Genomic DNA, 26638 nt, shown 5'->3' with positions numbered 1-26638 from the left:
CTAAATAAATGACTGGAATGATATAGCTAAGTAAATGACAGTAAGTTTACACGTTGAAGATGCCCTTGGGAAAGAGGATATTATTCTTTTGTTTTTGGAATGCCCACAGTTCCAAATTTTCATGGTTTGTAAAATGCTTGCATTCTTCAAGATATAACTTGCTAGCATAAGCTCATCTGGTAGGCCAAAGAAGTTGAAAAGATTGCATGTTTTAAGGTGTAATGCAAGGCATTGCGGAACAACAACCGGATCTACCCAATTTTCTCTATCCTTTTTCCTATTCCATATTTTGTCCAAGTTGGCCTGTTAAAATGCACATAAAATAAAATAAAACATATTGAGCAACACAAGAGTGCTATGAAAAGATAAATCAGATATGATCCTTAACAAACCTGACGAAGGTCGAGCTTTTGAAGCTTAGGGCAGTGATTTAGAACTTCAACTAAGAACTGGCAACTATATCTGAGAGAAATAAGCTCCAACTGTGTCAAATTATGAAAAGTAGGAATCAAATCATTCTGGTAATGCACCACCTAGTTAATAAATGAAGAAATCAGGTAAGATTATCATACACAAAAACAAAGGAAAACGAAATACATATGACTAACATTTTAGTGAGTGTAGTAAACGAACCTGATCAATTTGAAAGCGCAGAGAATGCACATTGTGAAATGCTTTTAATGGAAAATAAGAATAAGCGCAATGAATATCAGCTCTTGTCAAGTTACTTAAGCAAAAGCCCTTCCACTCGTTAACGGTGAGAGATTCGTCGGAACCAAATGTCACCTCAGTGAGTAAATGTAAATCCTCAAGAATTGGACATCCAGTTAGAAACAACATAAAATCTCGAAGTTTTGGGAATGAAATATTTTTCAAACGAAGGGTTTTGAGAGACGGAAGTGCAACAGAATAATCCTCTTTCATGCAGAAACGAGAAAGCTTGAGAACCACAAGGGTTTTGCAAGTGAGAATGGCGATGGGCAATTCGGGATAATGTGCCACAAGTGAGTTAACACGGAGAAAAAGGTACTCAACTCTTCTTTGTATCACAAAATTGACCCATTTGGTTATACTGATAATGGGACACGGACGATCATAATGGTATGAAAAATTTAAATGGAAACTCTTAATGGGAAGTGTGGCATCTCGCGGAAGCAAAATAGAGTATACGAAATCCTTAAACTTATCATTTGTGATTTGGTTGTAAACTGTCTGGTCGAAGCACAGGGTGGAAACTGAGAGCCATAGATGGTTCCACCTCTTGGAAAGAATGCTTGTAGCCACGCATTCTTTGGTTTGAAGAAAAGAGAGAATGTGGCATAGAATCGTGTCTGGTAAAGTGCTTATTGTATCTTCCATTGAAGGAGGAGGACGAGACAGTGAAAATTGAAATTGGTTTTTTTTTAAAAACTAAACCCTAAGAGATGATATGTATAACATGTGAGAAAATATGGGCTAAGTATTAGTAGTAGGCAGTAGCATGGTTTTAAATTGCGGTTGCGGCTGCGGATGCGGTTGCGGTTGCGGATGTTGCGATTGTGGTCATTGCGCTTGTCGCGATGCGCGTTGCGGCATGAATTTTTAAAAGGAAGTGTTTGAAATATTATATAGAAAAACACTTAATGTTATGTTTTTTCATTATTTAAGAAGTAAATTGAGTTTTAGACTTCTAATATATTGATTTTTGATGAAAATACTTAAAAAAACATGATTAAAATTGTCCGATGGGGTTCTTAATGCATCCGGAAGCGAGACTTTAAAATCACACCGCAATTGCGGTCTGATGCGGTTGCGGAGGCAACCGCATTCGCAATATTGCGGGTGCAATTGCGGTTGCGGACCGCAATTTAAAACCATGGGCAGTAGCTATTATTTTATTTATATTTATTACGCCCACGTTAGGTTATGTTTAGTCAGTTTAGATTGATCAATGGGATATCTAATGGTTTATTGAGTAGTTTTTTAAGGAGTAAGACTAATAAAACGAAGAAGATTTAAAGGATGCTTAAAATGATACATGAAAAGAAGTTTTTCAAATAATTTTTTTTTTTTACAATAATAATAATATTTTTCATATTCCTATTCCAATTATTAATTAAAAAGATAAAACTCTTCCTTCTTTTTAATTTTATTCAAAATTAAAAAATATATAATAAATTTCATTTTAATAATCCTTAAATATAATATTTTCAATCATTGTAGAATATTTTATTTTACAATGAAAAAGGGTCTTATAGTATATTATATTACAGCATTGCACAAATGTTATCAGAGGCAGGGCTGACAGTGTCATATGCGGACTCTGCTGTTTGGAATCTTCAAACGGATGGAGTTTATACCGTAGCATCATGTTACAATTTTCTGTGTAGTCATTTTGTTCTTTTTGGTCCGGCTAATCGTTATGATTCGGCTTTCATCGATATTTGGAAGATAGATGTTCCTTTAAAAGTGAAGGCTTTTGGTTGGAGATACTTCATCAACAAAGTACCAACTAAGGATTCTCTCTTGTTTAAAGGTATCATTGCTTCTACCTCGAACTTGGGTTGTGTTTTTTGTGCCGATGGTATTGAATCTCTTCTTCACTATTTTCTATCTTGTCGGAATATCGGTATTGTTTGAAGAGAGATGGCCGAGTGGATTGGGTTACCTTATAAAATCGGTTTAGATTTCAAGGAGGGTTTTATTTATTGGAGCTCCTTTTGTCGGTCTAAGAAAGTCAAAAATGCAAAAGTGGGTACCGTTTGGTTAGCTATTTTATGGAGTCTGTGGATGCGTAGGAACAACATTGTCTTTAACAACGGATCGTGGAATTCGAGGGATGTAGTTTAGAGTTGTAAGACTCTTGTGTGGAGGTGGTCGGATATCGGGAAAATTACTCATTCCAATTATAACTTCTATGAGTTTAGCAATAACCCATTGTTTTACTTAAGTTAAGTTTCAATCGGTCTATAATTTTCTTGTTTTGGCTTTTTGGTGTTGTAATTTCGAATGGTTGGTGATTATTAATATATTTCTTGATTTAAAAAAAAAGTATATTATATCATATACTTTAACCATGAACTTGATATTTAAAAAAAAATAAAAAATCTTTCTCAATTTTTTAATCATTAATTTATTTTAAAATTTAAATATTAGAATTTTTAAGTCATTATAATAATCTTGATGACAATTAATCATTACATCATTAGAGAAAACGTTGAATGAAATAATCATTAATTTAAGGGCAATGCTAACGAGTGCCTAGGAGCACGAGTAATTACATCTTAAATGCATTAATATTATTTAAAAAAAGAGTTTAATAATAGTGTCATTAAAGACAAAAAATATTATTTAAAACAAAAAAAATTGAAATTTTCTAAACCATAAAAAATTGAGACGTTATAAATTATTATATTTAATGTTGCTTACTGTTGCTGCATATTTGATTTCCAATACAATACTTACTAATTTTTAATTTCAAAATACATTATTAGTTATTTTCAAATTATTCTCATATTAAAATGATAATAATATTGAAATGGGATGGTAATATTTGAATTCTAAATTGTATTTAATTTCACGTGTATAAATTTTGTAGTGTATGAAAAAAAAGAGTGAATGAGATAATTTAAGTGAATCTAATAATTAAATATATTTAATTATCATTTTCAAAAAACATTATTAGTTATTTTCAAATTATTCTCATATTAAAATGATAATAATATTGAAATGGGATGGTAATAATTGAATTCTAAATTTTATTTAATTTCACGTGTATAAATTTTGTAGTGTATGAAAAAGAAAAAGAAAATGAGAAAATGATGTTCTTCCTCCATTGTCGAAGTTCCTCCACTTGTCTCTCTTTGGCATCACTTGAGCCCATTTGTGCTCTGAGACCTCTGATGGTACTTTAAAGGTAACGCTTCTTGCTTTTGGATATGGACTATCCTGTCTTCTTGGGATTCCCCTCTTAGCGAAAATGTAGAGATATGGATTGCCCCTGCGGGCATCCCAATTTTGATTGGAGGGGATTCTTTCAAAAGATTCTGACAACCTTCGATGGTAAATCGCCCCACATCTGGGACACATTAAACATTCGGTTTCGTCCTTGTGGTAACGAACAAGAAAACCTAATAGGCTTTCTCCAAGTTTGGGATACACTCCCAGCAATTCACCTTCGTTTCTCCATTTTCTGTCAGCTTTAGCACGTTGCCACCTTTCATAGTCTTCAGCCATCCTTGGATTCACTTATATACTGCACCTAGGGCATAACAACATTTCAGAACTTTGTTTGTGACATCTCTAGAGGTATTCTTTCAGAGTTTCGGCAGGTTTGGGGTGATGAGACTGCATCCCTTCTTTCTTCAAAGAACTTTCAACTTCCACCATTTCTGGGGTTGAATGGTCCAGATTGGCGCCATGAGCAATTGACATTTCTTAGAACTTCTCCCTTAGGCCTTCAGTAGCTATAGCTGTCTCTCCGACAAGACCTTCAGTAGTCTTTGGTTCTGAAAATTCTAGTATGACAGACTCTGATGTCAATCCTGATGTCAAGACATCTGATCTGTTATTAATGTAGCACCAGCAGAATACAAGGATCCTCATTATTTAATTACTCTTAGGAAAGACTCAATGAGACATGGGATCACATATGTTAAGTATACATAACAAGATTATAATTTTTACATGGTTTTGTACAGGATTAGCTAACACTTCTGAATCTGATGTTATAGACAAAGTCATAACATTCATAACTGAACAAACAATGCAGAAAATAAATAACACAGTTAACTGTTAACCCAGATCGGTTCTAACTAACCTACTCTGGGGGCTACCATGCTAGGAAGAAGATTCCACTATCAGTAGTACTATTTTATATAAACAACCTCTGGTTTACAGATAAAAAACCTCTGGTTTACCTAGTCACTACCCAATGCAATCTCTATCTCAGAACTCCATCCAAGATAAGAAAACCTCTGCTCACTCCCTGGTGATACCTAACTGTTACAACCCTGCAACAGCTATTTACATAATTAACAATGAACACATACTTGATCTGCTTCACAGCTTCAATCAAACTTACAATACTCAACTCTTACCTACAGGTTTCGAGTGAGGATAAATCAATGACCTTCCCACAAACCGGGAGGTTCACCTACACGGCTAACCCTAATGGTTACATGTTGTTGATACTTGGCTAGCTTGCAAAACTAGGTTACAAAGTTTCCTATTTATAACCTGATCCCAATTGGACTTGGGCTTACAAATCGCAACACTCTGGCTGTTACAAATATGGAGAAAATATTCTGCTACAAATTAGGTCTTTTAATCTTGAGTTTCCTAAATTTGAAACTGCTGAATTCAATCTTATGATCTGATTCTTCTGAATCTTCAATCTTCTGATCTGATTCTTCAATTATTCTTTTGACCTGTAAATGTGCGCCACATAGGATTACATAATATTCACATAGAATATTCCGTATCTGTTTTAAACCAAACTGAATCTTCCTTCCAGTTCTGCAGGCGCGATGTCATGAGTTGATGTCATGACATTCCATCTAACATCTTGCTTGTTGTCATACCCCAAAATTTGCCCATACATTTTCTCCTATTCAAAATCAGATCAATGCGCAAAACTCATAAGACACATTCTCCTACACAAAGGCTTTGAATTTGGGTTTGATTAATTCAAAAGGAAATCAGTAAATCAATGGCTCCAAGGCATTCTATATGTCTCAATATATCTCACATTATCTCCATGACAAGTTTCAAGTCTCAGCTTAAAGGATTGGTCCCTCAATTGGTCCAGAAAGTCAACAGTCGACTAGGTTAACCTAAAAGTCAACTGTGGTCAAAGCAAAGTCAAAACTCCTGATTTTTTGTCAAGATCCTCATATTGAAGTATCATTAACCATTTGATCAAGAATTGATCATGGTTCATCAAGAAAAGATCAAAAATCAACAATTCAAAAAGTTTCTAAATTAGGGTTTTGTATAGGAAAAGTCAACTGAACTTTGACCGGCCATAACTCTCACATGGAACATCAGAAATTTCCCATCCAAAGCTCATTTTGAAGGAAATTTGATTCTCTACAACTTTGTGTCTCACATGCCAAGTCCAAAAATGCTTCATTTGAGAGATATGGACTAAAACATTATGGGTCCTTTTCAAAAGTCAACAAAAAGACACTTTTTTCAAAAGGACATAAAATGAGAATGGAAAATAATTTTGACATGAGACCAAAGACACTGGTTAGAGGACTCTCTAAGGTTTCTAAAAAGTCCTAGAACACTTCCATACCTCAAAAATTGAGAGAGATGGGCCTTGTCAAAGTTGGGCTATTTTGGAGGGAAAAATGTGAAAGAAATGAATTATTTTACAAAAGGACCCAATCTTTTTTGATTCAATCTTGCTTCCCAAGTCATCTAGAAGATCTAAGACCAATGCCACGAAATTTTGATGATTATTTGATTTTCTATTGAATTTTATTTATCAAAATATGATTTAAATCAAATAAATCAAAGAAAATTGAGGAGATTTGATTTGATTATATTTTTCAGTCAATCCAATCTTCAATAATATCCCACAATCATTAAAAATTCGTGCTAAGAAGAATTGGAAAGATTGAATCAAATTTTGGCCATAATTAGTAATATTTTTCAATCAAATTTTGCCAAATTGCCAATCATTGATTCAAGGGATTTTTCTCATTATTTTCTAACCTAATACAATCCTATAAATACCCCAAGAAACTCAGAAGCAAGGGTTCACGTTTTTGCAGCCAAAGAGTGCCTATCCCGAGTCCAAAATTCTTCAAATTTTTCAAACTTCAATTCTGAAATCTAAGCCAATACAGGTGTTGCAAGTGATCAAGAATTGTTCCTCGAGCGTCATAAAATGATTCCCAATCGTTTTCGAGTCACCAAGCACCAAGAACAAGGCACTGTAAGTCATACTTGGTCCAATCCTAATCTTCTTCAATTGCGTTGTTTCAGGCATCCACATCATAATCTAATGGGATATTTGTGTTTATCTTGATGTGTTTATTGTTTCTGGATGATTTGGTACATTGTTATGCCGTTTTGGGTAAACCACCATGTTAGGGTTCATACCTCCGATTTAGGGGTTTTTGATACAGGTTTCGATAGATAAATTTGATGCCCTCATCAGGTTCGTAAGGATCGCACGAATTTAATGGTACCATCGCGAAATATTTTTGTCTTGGTTTGCCTGTATTCGCTATTTGCAGGGAAAGCATTTATAGCGCTTTTTTTTAAGCGCTTAAAAGGAGGCAACTGCAGAAGTCCAAGGTAGGGGACGACAAGCTGGCGCGTTCTGATTGGCTGGTTCAAACCAGTTTTTGGCGCATCCTGGTTGTTGGAGCGAACGGATCACATGCAACACGAAACACGCGTTAGCGTGTACCCTCGCATCATCAGCCACTGGATCACGTTTAAATGCCATCCAACGCTTCAGGCGGCGCAGGTCTATCATGGTCATGCGCGTATCTGCCACACTGGAACGAAAGCTAAGTATTTTGCAATTTTTTTTATTTTTAATTACATAGCTTATTTTATTTATATATTTATATATATATATATATATATATTATTTCAATTCTTTGTTTCTTAGAAATAATAAACTATTATTAATAATTTAATTTGCTATTTGATTTGTTCATTATTTAATTAATTAATTTATTTAAATGATTAAATTCATATTCTCTTTTTATTTAATATTTATTTTTTATTATACTTAGCCATGTATATATCTTTAAAATCCATAATTATTTTATTTAAATTCTAAAATTTCATAAAAATTATTTTTATTCTAGATTTAATTTTTTGATCCCGATTTAATTAATTAGGTCGCGAGACCAATAATTAATTAAATCGTTGGTATTTCTTATTTAAATTATACCCTAATCAGGGTTTACGAGGAACATTCCAATACACTGAATATTTTCTCCTATGCCTTTTCAGGGTTATCAACATGGTTCCTTCCGACTACGCGCCCGATTAAGATTCAAAGCTAAGTACCCTACTTTTTAAAAAATCTAGTTTGTTTCCTTTTAAAATTAGGGTTTGTTTTGCATTCATCTTTCCTCCGCCTTTGCCATTTTTCAGGGTTACCCCCGAGGCTCCCCGCCAACCATATCAGATCGAATCAAGCTAAGTACTTTTATTTATTTTATTATTTTAAACTCATTATATCATTATTTTTAGGGTTGATGCCGTTTGCCTCCGAACCGATAATGCACTCACCTTCTGTTTATTCTTTCTTTTCCAGGGTTTGCCGAATAGCCAGAGCTACGAGTATTGGTAACCCTAAAACCTGATCTATTTTATTTTTATGTTTTTATCCGCTGGTTACAATTCCCCTCTCCTCCGCTGGTTTCATTTTCCCCCTTCCCATAAATTGTTTATATACTGCGTGGTTAGTAATTTAGGGAGTGCAAATTTAAACTGGATTAGAGTCATTAATTATAAGATAAATAACTGAATTGAACCACGTGATTGATGCACACACGCACACTTTTGGGTAACCTCTCTGTTGCCTTGTTGCCTGTTGCCTTGTTGCCTTGTATTTTGTGCAGAATAGCCAGTCCCTCGAATACGAGGATACCTCAGCCATGTTGCCTCGATTAAAGGTCATGGTCCCTAATGATGCTGCCTTCGACACACTAACATGACCTCGACCCTCGGAAGTTGCCTACGGAAAAGGTTGAGGTATCTTCTGGTTGCCTACGAAAGGCTATTCTGATCCTTCCCCTTAGACTACATGCCTCTCTATGGCATGGGTCAGTCTTTGAGCGAATGATAATTCGATGACCCTTCTACCTCCAAACAAAAGGCTTCCTGCCCTCTTATGGCAAGGACTGACCCTTTCATTCTGAAAGGCTAAAAAGAGACCTATCATCTGAGTTTAAGGTAATTGCCCCTAATTGCCTTGCCATGCTCTATTTTCTATATTCTTTCTCATAATTCTTCAAAAACTGGCTACGCTCATTTACGAGCTAAAGTCCATTTTTTCCTCTTTCATCTACATTTTCTTAAAACGAGCAAGCAAAGCAATTAAGAGCCCATGGAAAACCATGGATGCAAAGGGTGCCTTACACCTTCCCTTTGCATAAATTACCCCCCGAACTTAGATTTCTTTAAAAGGTTTTTTTCTGTTTCTTTTAGCCTTTCTGAATTTGTTTGGATAAAATAAAAGTCGGTGGCGACTCATGCTTAACCGCGACATTTCGATCGATAAAAAGTCAGTTCACCGTGTTACAGAACTGGCGACTCTGCTGGGGATTATTTCGATAAAAGAGGGGTTACCTTAAAAGTTTAGGAATCACTTAAATGTTTTCTATTGTTTGTTTTGCTTGCTTTAATTTTGCAGGGCTGTTTTGGGTATTCTGCTGTGTGAAAGATCCTAACCCGGATCTGAGTACCTTAGGTAAATGGCATGAGATCAATGAGACTGCACAGCGTATACTGATGTGGTTGATCTGATGGCCATCGTTAGTGTGACACATTGGTTTGTCCTGGTGTTCCTTGGGATCCGACCTGAGGAAATGCTTGGCTGCCGCGTGGTGTCATTAAGCACTAATTTGCCCTTAGAACCTTAGTCGAACTTGACTTTGGCCTATTAGAAAGTAGCGAGATGGTCGGCTTTGGTTCCGACCGAAGTTGGTTGATACTCGAAGCTACACTCATATGGACTGGACTTTCAGGACCTTTTCGGTTGGCGATTCGATTGCCGAACTGAGATAAGCGCCTTCGAGAAAGGTCAATGATATGAGCTCCCTAGAACCCGATCTTTATATAGGACAGGTTTGAACCAACTAAACTTCAGGGGGAGGGTACATACCTCTGGACCACATGCAAGCCTAACCATAAGGCAAAATTGTGTGACTTGTGTGACTTGCGTGACTTGTTGGTGTTTGCTACTAACCTTCGTTCTTTGCAGGTTTTGTCAAAAGGACGTGTTTGCCCTTACTATTTCATACTATGCCTAACGAACTGCATTCGCACAACAGCATGACATCATAAGCATAACATGATTAACTAACCCTTTCAAGGATCTTAGGAATTTAGGGCGCACAATTTCAGGTGCCCTCATCAAAGACATAATCCCTATCAAGGGGCAAGAGGATTTATTTTCCTCTGGCCACATACCTTCCAATTCAGAGATTCGATACCTATCAAGGGGCAAGAGGATTTATTTTCCTCTAGCCATGTACATCTAAATTCAGAAGTATCCCGAATCAGAGGCGATGACCCACTCGATATGGTGAGCTTGATTCTCATAAAAAGACGTTCAAAGACAAAACTTAGATTTCTTCAAGACAAAGACGCGACCAAATCGCTTTCTAATGTTGCTAACTAAATGCCTAAAGATCCTTGAAAGTATTGCATCTGCATTCATAACATCGCACAACAGGTCTCCTATGATGGGTTTCTCATCCTTCCTCGCTGTTTATTTCAGCATCATGGATCTCGAACAATCTGTCAAGAATCTCCAAGTTCAGAATGCCGAGTTCCAAGCTCTGATACTGAACTTGTCCAAGGGACAAGATGAGTTGAAATCCCTTCTTACCAAGAAGAAGAAGAAAGGCAAGAAGATTCCGAAGAAAAAGCTAAGACCGATCTTGCAACTCAGGGATGCTGAAACCTCTGAAGACAGTGACGAGGACGAGCAAGATGATGATGCTAGTGTCAAGACTGATGCAAAAGGTAACCATGATTCTGCCAAGCCCTCTGAAGAAGAAGAAGACCATTATCATGAGGATGAACATCCAGACGACAAATACAAGCTGCTTGAAGAACGTATGAAAGCTGTAGAAATTCAGAAGATACCTGGACTGGATTTTGAAGAACTAGGACTCGTTCCTGGAGTCATTATTCCTCCAAAATTCAAGACTCCTGCCTTTGCTAAATATGATGGAGTTTCATGTCCCAAGTTGCACTTGAGATCGTATGTAAGGAAGATTCAACCTCATACCGATGATAAGAGACTCTGGATCCATTTCTTTCAAGAGAGTTTATCTGGAACTCAACTCGAATGGTATTATCAGCTGGAAGGTACCAACATCCGTACTTGGGAAGATTTGGTTGTTGCTTTCTATAAGCAATACCAATACAATTCTGATCTTGCACCAACTCGCATGCAATTACAAAGCATGTCTATGGGACCCGAGGAAAGTTTCAAGGAGTATGCTCAGAAATGGAGAGATCTAGCTGGAAGAGTCAAACCCTCCTTAACTGACAGAGAATTGGTCGATATGTTTATGAGTACACTGACTGGACCTTTCTATAGTCATTTGCTGGGAAGTTCATCGTCTGGATTCACTGAACTCATACTGATTGGGGAATGTGTCGAGAGTGGCATTCGAAGTGGCAAGATTCAAGTGGCTACATCCTCAGGTACTACAAAGAAGCATTTCAATGGGAGGTCAGATTCCAATGCTGTGTATAGGCAGAAAAGGATAAGCCATGATCAAACTATTGGGGCAGTTCTGAGCTCCACACCGGCACCTCAACAGGGTCGTCAAAACAAACAAGATACACCCAGACGTCAATTCACAAAGATCAATATGTCGCTAGCTCAGGCTTTACAACATCTGCTAAAGGCAAATTTGATCACCCTGAGGGATCCTCCTAAGAATCCTAACACCTCTGCTCCTAGTTATAAGCCCAATGCGAGGTGCGCATATCATTCTAATAGTCCTGGACATGACACAGAGAATTGTTGGCCGTTGAAGAACAAGATCCAAGATATGATCGACGCTGGCGAAATTGAGTTCGACACCCTTGAAACTCCTAATGTGATCACTGCTCCCATGCCTAATCACAACAAGATTGCTAATGCTACGGATGGCTAGAAGGATGAACTTTTTAGATCATTAGATTTACTTTCATTTGCAATTTCTATTCTGTTTGTTTAAACATTCGACTTATGATAGACATTATCTGCTTTAATAATCATCATCAGTGCATTGCATATGTTTGTCTTGAATAAATTATTTCTCTATCACTCATTTTTAATTATGTCTTTACTTTGCATGTGTTTTGTGATGTTCAACTCCTGCTAAGCCGTAAGCCTTTAAAGGGAGGATGACGAAAATGATACCGCAACCTCATACGGTATGCTTTTGAGCGGACTATGCTGACGATGTACAGGCATTGTTTCAATTCCTAAACAGTGGAGATATAAGGATGTTAATCCCTCGTCAACCCCTTTGAGCCTAAGAAGTAGAAGTTCCTTTCTTGTACTAATCAAAATCCTTTGATCATAACCTGGGGCAAGGTAGTTCTCAGTTAATTTGGGCTGTGCATTCTATTTTAAGAGAATCATTCAAGTACACCTTTCAACAAAGGTTTCAATCACAAGCGTTCATCCGCACACATCAAAGAAGTGTGGGAGGTGTCAATCAAAAGCCAATGATGGTTCATCAATCATTAAGCGAGGCAGTCAATATCTTTCAAAAAAGAAAAAAATGAAAAAACACTTATACAAAGAAAAGCCTGCTAAGTCAAAATTAAAAGATGACTTAGGCAAAATTCAAGGCATCCCGCTGACTGTAAGCTCAAAATAGTCAGTTCAGGCAAAATTTAGGGATATCAAAAAGATGAAAAAAGAAGTCAATAAATTCCTGAACAACACAATGTTGTGACTACCAAAAGGAAGAAGTGACTGCCATCTCAAAAGTTCTCTTTGCTTGTGAACCACCATCATTATCAAAGGTGCAAATCCAAAAGTCTCTTGGAACTTGAATGCATAAGCTGAATTCACTGAGCTTAGGATTGAAGATCATCACGAAGAGGGGTGGGTACAATCAAATTTTGAGCCTTTATCTTTTGTTTCTTAAACCGTGAACCAAGCCACGTTACAACCCTTAAAAGTCCTAATTGAAGCCTGGTTAGTTCGAAAGCATACTGTCACAACAAAGGTATCCCGACTCCTTAAGGTTTACCACAAATGCTGAGTTGATATCCTGTTCTTTACAAACATCACGTTTTATAAATATCACGCTTTTACATCTCTTGTTTTAATGTTTTTCAAAAACTCAAGACAAACGTATGCATTGCATCTAATGAATTCATTATTAAACATATTCTGCTACATAATTTCAACTGTTAGCATCAGAATGAATTTGCACAGGGTATGGCTAATGATTCAAAGTTATCCCGACCAACACAGATTACTCCAAGAAGCAACGTCTCCTACGTATACAAGGGGCATGGTACGTTTTGCCCAATTAATCTGGGGCAATCCAGTCAAGATTCCAAGAATCTCTCAAATTTAAAATAATCAAAGGCATACATACCAAGTGGAGTTCAAACTATTTCCCGATCAATCTGGGGCAATCAAGTCAAGATTTCAAGAATATCTCAAGGATGCCAAAACAATCAGAGGCATGCATCCAAGCAGATCTGAAGTTACTTCGCAACCAACATAGGACATTGTCTTGAGCCTATGATTACTAGGGGCATGTCGCCCATAATGTACATTTCATGAAGTCCTCGCGAGGCGAATCTTTTCAAAGTTCCTACTAACAGGGGCAAATCTATGCAAGCCCAGTTTGACATCTCGAACAATACTCAGTGGTGTGTCCTAATCAAATCCAGGAATGGTAGTTACTATAATACTGGGGGCAACTTTCAAGACACCCATGTCTACCCACAGAGCCGGGTTCACAAGATCATGTCCCCACAGAGTAATCATTAAGAAGATATCTTCAAATGCTCTCGTCCCGACAAAGACATGGCTCCCCAACAGAGTTTACATCTTCAAAACTACCGGTTCTCCAACACTTTGCTCTTCTCCAACATGGTTTATTAATATCTCTAATCCCCAATCAGGGTACATCAAGTTACTGATCATCCCCAAGCAAAAATATAAGTCCCCAGCTGAGCATCTTCAAGACAAGATCAAACAACAAAATTACAGGGACATGGAGATTCAATTTCTCAATCAAGACGACATAAATCATATTCATACATCATAAATCATAAACATATTCATACATCGCATACATACTGAACTCACGCATAACATACCATGCTCCTCATTTATTTTGAGAGACTCATTACATAATACACGCAGCATGACATTTCATACATAACTATACCTATTGCAGGATACAGGTACCGACAAATGAACGAAATCTCCAAATTTCCAAGATCTAATTCAGCTACTACGAATGGTACTGACACGGTCAACGCCCGAAGATCTAATTCATTTACCACGAACGGTAATGACACGATCATTTTCAAAGATCTAATTCAGCCACTACGAATGGTACTGACACGGTCAACGCTCGAAGATCTAATTCATTTACCACGAACGGTAATGACACGGTCATTTTCAAAGATCTAATTCAGTTACTACGAACGGTACTGACACAGTCAACTCTTAGAGATCTAATTCTATCATCACGAACGGTGTAGACACGATCACTAACCTTCCCAGTCTAATTCAGTTACTACGAACAGTGCTGACACGACAAGAGAATCTAATTCTATCATCACGAACGATGTAGACACGATTATCTCTCCAAGATCTAATTCGGTTACTACGAACGGTACTGACACGATCAACTCTCAGAGATCTAATTCCATCATCACGAACGGTGTGGACACGATCAACTGTTTCCTAAGTCTAATTCAGTTATTACGAACGGTACTGACACGACAAAACGATCTAATTCTATCATCACGAACGGTATAGACACGATCATCTTCCAAAGTCTAATTCAGTTACTACGAACAGTGCTGACGCGAACAACTCTCCTAAAATCTAATTCATCTACTATACGATCAACATTCAAACAATTACTTCCCAAAAAACTTCAGTCTCAACATCTAGATGGCATCTTTAAGCCCATCTCCGACAAAAGTCCCTACTCCAGTTAGGGCAAATTTCTTGGTATTCTAGTGTTCAATCATCTTCCACCTTCAGATACCGACTGGCATACAAACCACTCTACATCTTCAGGTTTAAGATAATTGAACAGGGGCAGCTGTCATACCCCAAAATTTGCCCATACATTTTCTCCTATTCAAAATCAGATCAATGCGCAAAGCTCATAAGACACATTCTCCTACACAAAGGCTCTGAATTTGGGTTTGATTAATTCAAAAGGAAATCAGTAAATCAATGGCTCCAAGGCATTCTATATGTCTCAATATATCTCACATTATCTCCATGACAAGTTTCAAGTCTCAGCTTAAAGGATTGGTCCCTCAATTGGTCCAGAAAGTCAACAGTCGACTAGGTTAACCTAAAAGTCAACTGTGGTCAAAGCAAAGTCAAAACTCCTGATTTTTTGTCAAGATCCTCATATTGAAGTATCATTAACCATTTGATCAAGAATTGATCATGGTTCATCAAGAAAAGATCAAAAATCAACAATTCAAAAAGTTTCTAAATTAGGGTTTTGTATAGGAAAAGTCAACTGAACTTTGACCGTCCATAACTCTCACATGGAACATCAGAAATTTCCCATCCAAAGCTCATTTTGAAGTAAATTTGATTCTCTACAACTTTGTGTCTCACATGCCAAGTCCAAAAATGCTTCATTTGAGAGATATGGACTAAAACATTATGGGTCCTTTTCAAAAGTCAACAAAAAGACACTTTTTCAAAAGGACATAAAATGAGAATGGAAAATAATTTTGACATGAGATCAAAGACACTGGTTAGAGGACTCTCTAAGGTTTCTAAAAAGTCCTAGAACACTTCCATACCTCAAAAATTGAGAGAGATGGGCCTTGTCAAAGTTGGGCTATTTTGGAGGGAAAAATGTGAAAGAAATGAATTATTTTACAAAAGGACCCAATCTTTTTTGATTCAATCTTGCTTCCCAAGTCATCTAGAAGATCTAAGACCAATGCCACGAAATTTTGATGATTATTTGATTTTCTATTGAATTTTATTTATCAAAATATGATTTAAATCAAATAAATCAAAGAAAATTGAGGAGATTTGATTTGATTATATTTTTCAGTCAATCCAATCTTCAATAATATCCCACAATCATTAAAAATTCGTGCTAAGAAGAATTGGAAAGATTGAATCAAATTTTGGCCATAATTAGTAATATTTTTCAATCAAATTTTGCCAAATTGCCAATCATTGATTCAAGGGATTTTTCTCATTATTTTCTAACCTAATACAATCCTATAAATACCCCAAGAAACTCAGAAGCAAGGGTTCACGTTTTTGCAGCCAAAGAGTGCCTATCCCGAGTCCAAAATTCTTCAAATTTTTCAAACTTCAATTCTGAAATCTAAGCCAATACAGGTGTTGCAAGTGATCAAGAATTGTTCCTCGAGCGTCATAAAACGATTCCCAATCGTTTTCGAGTCACCAAGCACCAAGAACAAGGCACTGTAAGTCATACTTGGTCCGATCCTAATCTTCTTCAATTGCGTTGTTTCAGGCATCCACATCATAATCTAATGGGATATTTGTGTTTATCTTGATGTGTTTATTGTTTCTGGATGATTTGGTACATTGTTATGCCGTTTTGGGTAAACCACCATGTTAGGGTTCATACCTCCGATTTAGGGGTTTTTGATACAGGTTTCGATAGATAAATTTGATGCCCTCATCAGGTTCGTAAGGATCGCACGAATTTAATGGTACCATCGCGAAATATTTTTGTCTTGGTTTGCCTGTATTCGCTATTTGCAGGGAAAGCATTTATAGCGCTTTTTCTTTTAAGCGCTTAAAAGGAGGCAACTGCAGAAGTCCAAGGTAGGGGACGACAAGCTGGCGCGTTCTGATTGGCTGGTTCAAACCAGTTTTTGGCGCATCCTGGTTGTTGGAGCGAACAGATCACATGCAACACGAAACACGCGTTAGCGTGTACCCTCGCATCATCAGCCACTGGATCACGTTTAAATGCCATCCAACGCTTCAGGCGGCGCAGGTCTATCATGGTCATGCGCGTATCTGCCACACTGGAACGAAAGCTAAGTATTTTGCAATTTTTTTTATTTTTAATTACATAGCTTATTTTATTTATATATATATATATATATATATATATATATATATATATATATATATATATATATATATATATATATATATATATATATATATATATATATATATATATATATATATATGTATATTATTTCAATTCTTTGTTTCTTAGAAATAATAAACTATTATTAATAATTTAATTTGCTATTTGATTTGTTCATTATTTAATTAATTTATTTATTTAAATGATTAAATTCATATTCTCTTTTTATTTAATATTTATTTTTTATTATACTTAGCCATGTATATATCTTTAAAATCCATAATTATTTTATTTAAATTCTAAAATTTCATAAAAATTATTTTTAATCTAGATTTAATTTTTTGATCCCGATTTAATTAATTAGGTCGCGAGACCAATAATTAATTAAATCGTTGGTATTTCTTATTTAAATTATACCCTAATCAGGGTTTACGAGGAACATTCCAATACACTGAATATTTTCTCCTATGCCTTTTCAGGGTTATCAACATGGTTCCTTCCGACTACGCGCCCGATTAAGATTCAAAGCTAAGTACCCTACTTTTTAAAAAATCTAGTTTGTTTCCTTTTAAAATTAGGGTTTGTTTTGCATTCATCTTTCCTCCGCCTTTGCCATTTTTCAGGGTTACCCCCGAGGCTCCCCGCCAACCATATCAGATCGAGTCAAGCTAAGTACTTTTATTTATTTTATTATTTTAAACTCATTATATCATTATTTTTAGGGTTGATGCCGTTTGCCTCCGAACCGATAATGCACTCACCTTCTGTTTATTCTTTCTTTTCCAGGGTTTGTCGAATAGCCAGAGCTACGAGTATTGGTAACCCTAAACCCTGATCTATTTTATTTTTATGTTTTTATCCGCTGGTTACAATTCCCCTCTCCTCCGCTGGTTTCATTTTCCCCTTCCCATAAATTGTTTATATACTGCGTGGTTAGTAATTTAGGGAGTGCAAATTTAAACTGGATTAGAGTCATTAATTATAAGATAAATAACTGAATTGAACCACGTGATTGATGCACACACGCACACTTTTGGGTAACCTCTCTGTTGCCTTGTTGCCTTGTATTTTGTGCAGAATAGCCAGTCCCTCGAATACGAGGATACCTCAGCCATGTTGCCTCGATTAAAGGTCATGGTCCCTAATGATGCTGCCTTCGACACACTAACATGACCTCGACCCTCGGAAGTTGCCTACGGAAAAGGTTGAGGTATCTTCTGGTTGCCTACGAAAGGCTATTCTGATCCTTCCCCTTAGACTACCTGCCTCTCTATGGCATGGGTCAGTCTTTGAGCGAATGATAATTCGATGACCCTTCTACCTCCAAACGAAAGGCTTCCTGCCCTCTTATGGCAAGGACTGACCCTTTCATTCTGAAAGGCTAAAAAGAGACCTATCATCTAAGTTTAAGGTAATTGCCCCTAATTGCCTTGCCATGCTCTATTTTCTATATTCTTTCTCAAAATTATTCAAAAACTGGCTACGCCCATTTACGAGCTAAAGTCCATTTTTTCCTCTTTCATCTACATTTTCTGAAAACGAGCAAGCAAAGCAATTAAGAGCCCATGGAAAACCATGGATGCAAAGGGTGCCTTACACCTTCCCTTTGCATAAATTACCCCCCGAACTTAGATTTCTTTAAAAGGTTATTTTCTGTTTCTTTTAGCCTTTCTGAATTTTTTTGGATAAAATAAAAGTCGGTGGCGACTCATGCTTAACCGCGACATTTCGATCGATAAAAAGTCAGTTCACCGTGTTACACTTGTACCTGTTTTATTCTTTATAAACTTGCAAGATTCACATTAGTATTATGTTTTACTGCTATTATGTTTTAACCAAACATAGATGCCAATCAGACAATAAAAGCACTAACAATCTCCCCGTTTGGCATATTTTGGCTAAAACATAGACATGCAAAAAAACATAAATACTTCAAGACACCAAGGAAGAACAGAGTTTACATTCTCAGAATTGGGTTTCTCAGAATTGGTTTTACCTTCTGTTCTTCAGGACTTGAACCACATCATAACATCGTCAGTCTGCTACACAACTTTTTACAGTAGCAAAATCAGAAGATGAAATTCCTCTCCCCATTTTTAGACACAATATGACAAAGAAGGAACCATGTCATAATATGCAGTGGATCATATTCATGCAACACTGATGTACATGAGGAAGAAGATGGGAGAAGCCCTGCGTCTTGGAGGACCAATGGTGGCATAAGAGACCCCTTCCTTAGTCTTGTACCAGAAACCAAATCCTAGCTTAGACCTCAAGAGAGGACTTGAGTGAAAACTGTCCACCAGTCCTAGTAACTCAGAACACAAATCACAATTATGTTCATAACTCAGATCACAAATCACAACGAAAAGTGATTCCTATACTGAAGGTTGTATATAGTGGAACATCTTTGTTGTTATTGTAGAAAAACCTATGGTAGAGACCATCAACATCCCTAGCCCGTGTTTTTCTTTTTCTGAGATGGTTTTGGTACAGCAATCCATCACAATACCAAACCCAGACTCGACTCACAAGAACACACACAAACGACATTTTGAGAGAGTTTGATTTCTATAATTCACGGAGATGCTATTATATAGCAAATGAAGATCGTAGGAATTAACGAAGGTCTTTGGTCTTGTTCAATGGTCAAACGGTTAATTAGGAACCAATTTCAAAAGCTTTTACTCTTTCCAAAGTAGTTTTTGACTGTTTTTCTGATAGGAGTTATCTTGAATTACCAGTGCATGCATAGTCATTGAATGAACTTTACACCGACCGCTGATGTGTAGATAAACTTCAATTCAGATTTCCTTGTTTGACTGTGAAGATTCAATGTCTTTAAACATGTCATGACATTGTGTCAGACATTGTCACTTTTCTTTCCTTCAGGCACATAGCCTAAGATTCCGTAAACGTTTAAGACAGAGCATCATTTGGACCAATTAACATCCTCCCTACTTACTTACTAGTAATGGACATAGACTTCTGTTGTTTTTGTACACCTTGAGACTGTTAGCACACAGCTACCACATTAGTGTAGAGAAGGAATAATGGTTATTTGTTGCACATGGTTAACTTGAACCATTCAAATAACTGACAAAGGTATCACATTTTCTTCATGATGTAAAAGTATTTTTAACCAAGAAATTTCTCTTGACAAAAGAAGTTACTCCCCCTATCCGAGATAGTTTGAGCTCCCACAGACAGAATAAGATTGAAATGATGAATGGAAAATATAAGACACATCTTCATATCTTCAAGAGCCGCACCCTCTGTTCAACAATCCTGATGAACACACCCATTATAACAATTTTGTTCCTCACAATAAATACTTACACCAGAAGTAGAATGTCATAACATTGTGTCTGATATTTGTACTACCAGTATTCTACACAAGTTTCATTCTCCTCTTCTTTTCAACAGACCCTTGTCTAAGAACTTATCTCCTTCAGAAATGATCAACTGATGACCCCTTGATACTAAAATCATACATAGATAGGTTGCCACGATCTCAACACGCAGAACTGCCACTCCTAGAATTTTGTTGAGCATTAACCCTACCATGTTTGAAACAGATCATGGTCTGCTTAAGATACTTTTGAAATCCTTCTTGATAAGGTGTTTTTTTTTCAATCTCACGCATTGATTAACATGCTCCTTGAACAGAAGAGATTCTCCTTTATGCTTAGCTGTGTTGATTCGATCATAGAACTTTTGTCTTTATAGTCATCTTCACTAAGTGAAGTCTTCATCATGAAAGTAATTGTGTATGTCCAGAACACATTACTTACATCCAGATTAGAACCTGCCCATTCTAACCCACATTATGTCCAAATTGCCACTTTAGACTATAATGTTGTTATTTCAAACTTCTCTATATTCCCAGTCCTTCTACTAGGGAATATGAACTTTGTGATGTTGATACCTAAGACACTAGTTCATCTGAACTCAATCAAACTCTTGACTATCCATAGAGATAAAACATCTCTATAGAGGACTTGGAACACAAGAAACGAATTGTGTTCACGACTCGAAGCAAGACTCTTTATTCTTTACCAAACAGTTGTAAAGAATGACCTCAGACTTAACAATGCCTGAACACTACCCTTAAACCCTATGATTGACTCAAACAAACAATCATAACCTAAACTCTAGACATTTCTCATATTCAAAAGAAGAACATGAGGGACTCAAACAAGACTAAAAAAAACGAAAAGAATCTATAATCCTGAGCAATTTAAACAACATACCTGGACTTCACCCAAAGTCTTAATCAAGAAATGTTATTTGAGAACAAACTGCACCAGGTGGACTTGTGCATAGGTTGGATCATGCACTTAGATCAGAACAAGTGATACACACCATCAATTCATGTCGTCAGATGATAATGCAAAGAATATTCTTTGTTGATCTTTGAGAATACACATGACTTGAGTTATGTTCTGAGGATTTTGTGTGACTTTGTTCTTCTTTCTTCAAGGTTAGTCTTTGAAGGACTTTTCAAATGAATAGAAGTAGAAAAACATTGTCTTTGCTGATCTTCATACTCTTTTACTCCCACTGAGATATACAACTTTTGGACATCTTTGATGTTTGTCCTTGAAGTTCCCTTCATTTGAAATTTGCCACAGATTCCACGCTTTGGAAACCTCAGTTTGCTTGCTACACAAGATCCAGATTGCCACATTCTGTAACTTGGAATAGAAGAAATTGTGATTGTATAACCGTAAATTGATCTTCAATAACATGTCTGAGTTGTTTTATACAGACTTTGTAAATATCCAGCTCCCATCAAGATATTTAATAGAATCAGTATCCCACATCAGAGACTTTTGCCTTCTTCTTTGATGTGTGAAGATAATTGAGAACTCATGGTTGTAAAAACTTCTTTTCAGCATCCAGGTTCTAAACCTAATAAGTACTAAGTCTTCCGTCAAAGTACTTACCAGCTTTTCAGTTAGAATTTGCTACTCACACTAGGTCATTCTGACTGATTACCTCTTCACATGTATACTTTCTGTTCTTGGCAAATACATAAAATAACTGAAGATCTTGAGATGTTGTAACATCAGATGTGACATCATCCTTCATGGTTCTTGGTTAACATCTTTAATGTCAAATTGACAATACTCAGGTTAGTAACAGAATAATCCAATAGTCAGCAATATCCAGACACATCAAGGGATAAAATAGCATCTCAATAAACGTTTCTTCAGACTTTAATTCTGATTTTGAGATGAAGGATGCCATGGTCTGTACCTATAGAGGAGATTCCCTCAGCTAGGTTTCTGGAACAGACTTAGCCATAGCATAACACTAAATTAGCCAGATCCATCTGACTTCCTTGATAATCATACTACCCTTTCTAGATAACAACTAGGGCAGTATACATTCTCAACCATATTTCACTGTGATTGAGACATAGTATTTAGCTCTAATAACTGCTCTATGGTTATGAATACTTATCAGGTTTCGTCGATCAGAGGAAACTGACAGATATAGGCTCTTCAAATGTATAACATAAAGGATTAGAAAGGAATGCCTTTATGAGTTTTTCTTTGTGGTACTGAACACATGTTAATCGTGTCCATATTCTTAACCATATTTCACTGTGATTGAGACACAGTATTCAGCTCTAACAACTGCTCCATGGTTATGAATACTTATCTGGTTTCGTCGATCAGAGGAAACTTACAGATATAGGCTCTTCAAATGTACAACACAAAGGATTAGAAAGGAATACCTTTATGAGTTTTTCTTAGTGGTACTAAACACATGTTAATTGTGTCCTGATTAACTTAGCCAGATGTCTCCTCTTCCAGACCAAGAGTAAGTTCCAAACCAATGTTCTCACACTATATTAGTTTAGCACCATAACACCTTTTCTTTAGCTGGTAGCTGCATACCAGTTCTTAATGTCCCAACATCAGATAGGACATCTGTTCCTTCTTCTAGGAACACTTCAACCTTGAAGATTTCAAGGTACACACTTGTAGATAATTATGAATATCAATGATCAGATGACATTCATCAGCTCTAATAAACCATGCCATTATGAGTGGACTTGAGAGATTACTCAAGTATCTTTGACACTTTAATTATAGTTGTCAATAACTGCCATATATTCTGTTGAACCTTCATAACCCTAGGGTTTTTCAGAGACTATGCAGCGGAAAAATAGTCATATATCAACAGAATTTACACAATGCTTACTTTAAGTGTTAGTAGTAAGCATGACAACTACAGATTGATTGTTAATCAACCTTGCACAATGCTTGCTTCTGCACTAAGCAACTGATTAGACCAAACCAAAATCCTGACTTGATGAACTCACAGACAACAGAGGTTACCTTATCAATATCTTCACTCCCGCATGAAGGTTTTGATGAGCTTCTTCTCTGTTCATAGATACCAGTTGAATTTGTATTTAAATTCAAGTTCTTCACTCCCGCATGAAGTCCTTGGACTTAGCACTCTTCGTTCCAGCATCACAACTCTTAGGTCAGGTTGGTCTAATCATATAGGTACATCCTCTAATTCAAGGGACCATACAATATGAACATCCTATGTTCAAACACTCTTCTGCTTTTACCACAACCAGAATTTATCCCTTATGGATCTCATCCAGAAACAGACATGATGCCTGCTTTGAAACCAATTGAAAATTCTTGTATGACAGACTCAGATGTCAATCCTGATGTCAAGACATTTGATCTGTTAATAATGTAGCACCAGCAGAATACAAGGATCCCTTATTATTTAATTACTCTTAGGAAAGAGTCAATGAGACCTGGGATCACATATGTTCAGTATACATAACTAGATTATAATTTTTACATGGTTCTGTACAGGATCAACTAACACTCTTGAACCTGATGTTATAGACAAAGTCATAACATTCATAACTGAATAAACAATGCAGAAGATAAATAACACAGTTAACTGTTAACCCAGTTCGGTTCTAACTAACCTACTCTGGGGGCTACCAAGCCAAGAAGAAGATTCCACTATCAGTAGTAGTATTTTATATAAACAACCTCTGGTTTACAGATAAACAACCTCTGGTTTACCTAGTCACTACCCAATGCAATCTCTATCTCAGAACTCCATCCAAGATAAGAAAACCTCTGCTCACTCCCTGGTGATACCTAACTGTTACAACCCTGCAACAACTATTTACACAATTAACAATGAACACATACTTGATCTGCTTCACAGTTTCAATCAAGCTTACAATACTCAACTCTTACCTATAGGTTTCGAGTGAGGACAAATCAGTGACTTTCCCATAAACCGGGAGGTTCACCTACACGGCTAACCCTAATGGTTACATCTTGTTGATACTTGGCTAGCTTGCAAAACTAGGTTACAAATCGCAGCACTCTGGCTATTACAAATATGCAGAAAATATTCTGCTACAAATTAGGTCTTTTAATCTTGAGTTTCTTAAATTAGAAACTGCTGAATCCAATCTTCTGATCTGATTCTTCTGAATCTTCAATCTTCTGATCTGATTCTTCAATTATTCTTTTGACCTGTAAATGTGCGCCACATAGGATTACATAATATTCACATAGAATATTCTGTATCTGTTTTAAACCAAACTAAATCTTCCTTCCAGTTCTGCAGGCGCGATGTCATGACATTCCATCTAACATCTTGCTTGTACCTGTTTTGTTCTTTATAAACTTGCAAGATTCACATTAGTATTATGTTTTACTGCTATTATGTTTTAACTAAACATAGATGCCAATCAGACAATAAAAGCACTAACAGGTTCAACTGAAGTCTCGGATGTGACATCCTCCTTCAGGTCATCAGTAACCTGTTTTTCAACTTGGACATCTTTTTCATCTCCTGGGATCCCTCTTGCTCCAACTTCGACCATGTCAACCATGTTGATCTCGACAGGCTCAGAGTAATTTGTGTCATCAATATTGAGGGGATTAGCGTCTATCTTCATTTAATTTCTTCCTTTGTCTGCAAACTTCAGACGCCCTTCCTTGATCGCATTCTGGATAAGATCCCTGAAAAGAAAACATTGTGATGTTTTGTGACCCAAAAATTGTGGTATTTACAGCAGCCTCTCTTCTTCCGTTGCTCTCACGGAGGAATCTTAATGTTAGGAGGCAAAACCATTTGGCCACCTTTCACAAGAAAATCAAATATTTCATCACATTTAGTTACGTCAAATGTGTATATTTTCTTAGGAAACTTATCATTCTTTTCAATTTCAACGAGTTTTTTTTCGTGTGATGGTGTGATCATCTTGTAGGTATAGGGGGCTGCTTCTTTTAATTCGGCTAGATCCACTTTGCAATCTTCGAAACCATATTGATCCTCGGAGATCTCCGATTCTCCTTCGTTTACTTCGACGTAGGTAAAGCTTTCCTTTTATAGCTTTTATTTGCTCTAGCCTTCTCAACCTTTAATCTTTTGACCTGGCGAACTCTATCAGCCAATTGGGCCATATCTCGCAGATATTCAGTATCCAATTTCTTCCTGATGGAGTAATCTAAACCTTCATCGTCCATTTCGACCAATTCGTGTTTAGGTACCACTATAAAACATCTAGCTTTTAGAAAATGGTACCTGTTAGATAATCATCTATAGGTTCAGTAAACTTCCTCTTAATATTGGCCAATTCTTTGAGACTTATCTTGGTTTGACCCATATAGAATTGTTCATGGAATAACCTCTCTAACTGAGACCAATTATCTATTGAGTTTGGTGATAGTGTTGTGAACCATGTGAAAGCGTTCTTGGTTAGAGAACTAGGGAAATACTTCATCCTCAGATCCTCATTGTTCGCCAAATCTCCCGCCTCTGTCATATACCTGGCTATGTGCTTTGTGGTAGATTCACTATTATCCCCTGAAAATTTGGTAAACCTAGGGATCTTGCGACCCCTGGGTAATTCAGTTTGTAAAACATAATCTGATAAAGGGGATGTATAATTTGGCCTTCGAAGTCCGGTGTTCAAACCATTTTGGGCCATAATCATCTCTATCATAGTAGTCAGATTTGTCTCCATCTGATTATTTTGCCTAAACCTGTGAATCATTTCGTCAGCATTTTGGTTTCTATTAACCATCACTACCCTCCCAGGTTGTTCTTCAAGGATCTCTTGTGGAACTGGTTGTTGTCCTAATCTTGCCCTCAAGGGTTCCATTTCGGGGAATGGTCTTGGTGGTCGAACTTGATTTATGGTTGGTTCATCCTCCTGGATAAATATTTGGTTTGTCCTTCGACGCGCCGAGGTCTCAGGAGCGCCTAAAAAGTTGGCTATTCGACCCATATATATTGACAATTGTTGACATGTCTCAGAGTTATCTTGATTGGTTCGGTTAAGGTTTTGTATTACTCGCGTCCATTTGTTGTTGGAACGCTGCTTGATTATTCGTTGTTGATGTGGGCATGACATTCTGGCCTTGGACATTTTGTCTCACATTATTCACACCAGAACCAGAATTTTGGAATGGGGAAAAAGCTGACACATCGGGTATCGTATAAACAGGTATACTACTACTTAAATCTTCCATGAAAGAATATGGCATACCGTAAGGTGGATCTCTCCATTGTATCTGGTTTCCAAATCCTTGGTTCGGAGGGGGTGTCCCCTG

At 36.7% G+C, this 26638-nt stretch overlaps 2 protein-coding genes across 2 annotated transcripts; both read right to left on the bottom strand.

Annotated features, from left to right (window-relative positions):
• LOC131613890 (F-box/FBD/LRR-repeat protein At5g22660-like) lies at nucleotides 1-25549 on the bottom strand. The gene is made up of 4 exons (XM_058885529.1): nucleotides 25386-25549; nucleotides 634-1072; nucleotides 393-533; nucleotides 1-303 (listed from the first exon to the last, which is right to left on the bottom strand). Exons 1-4 carry the CDS (start codon nucleotides 25547-25549, stop codon nucleotides 1-3), a joined length of 1047 nt encoding a protein of 348 aa, XP_058741512.1.
• Nucleotides 25550-25593: 44 nt separating this feature from the next.
• Nucleotides 25594-26187, bottom strand: LOC131613889 (uncharacterized). The gene has a single exon (XM_058885528.1). The coding sequence runs from the start codon at nucleotides 26185-26187 to the stop codon at nucleotides 25594-25596; it is 594 nt and encodes a 197-aa protein (XP_058741511.1).
• Between the last annotated feature and the right edge of the window lie 451 nt (nucleotides 26188-26638).

This window comes from Vicia villosa, linkage group LG6 (genome assembly GCF_029867415.1).
Source record: "Vicia villosa cultivar HV-30 ecotype Madison, WI linkage group LG6, Vvil1.0, whole genome shotgun sequence".
Taxonomy (NCBI): domain Eukaryota; kingdom Viridiplantae; phylum Streptophyta; class Magnoliopsida; order Fabales; family Fabaceae; genus Vicia; species Vicia villosa.
Note: the sequence above shows the minus strand (reverse complement) of the source record. Positions and strands in the feature narration are given on the sequence as shown.

Bases quoted from the DNA above. Each gene is read 5' to 3' on its own strand.
- LOC131613889 (XM_058885528.1), bottom strand. From the start codon at position 26,187: ATGGAACCCTTGAGGGCAAGATTAGGACAACAACCAGTTCCACAAGAG.
- LOC131613890 (XM_058885529.1), bottom strand. From the start codon at position 25,549: ATGGACGATGAAGGTTTAGATTACTCCATCAGGAAGAAATTGGATACT. The intron at 534-633 runs GTTCGTTTACTA...TTTATTAACTAG, and splicing joins TGCGCTTTCAAATTGATCAG to GTGGTGCATTACCAGAATGA. The intron at 304-392 runs GTTTGTTAAGGA...GCATTTTAACAG, and splicing joins AAAAGCTCGACCTTCGTCAG to GCCAACTTGGACAAAATATG.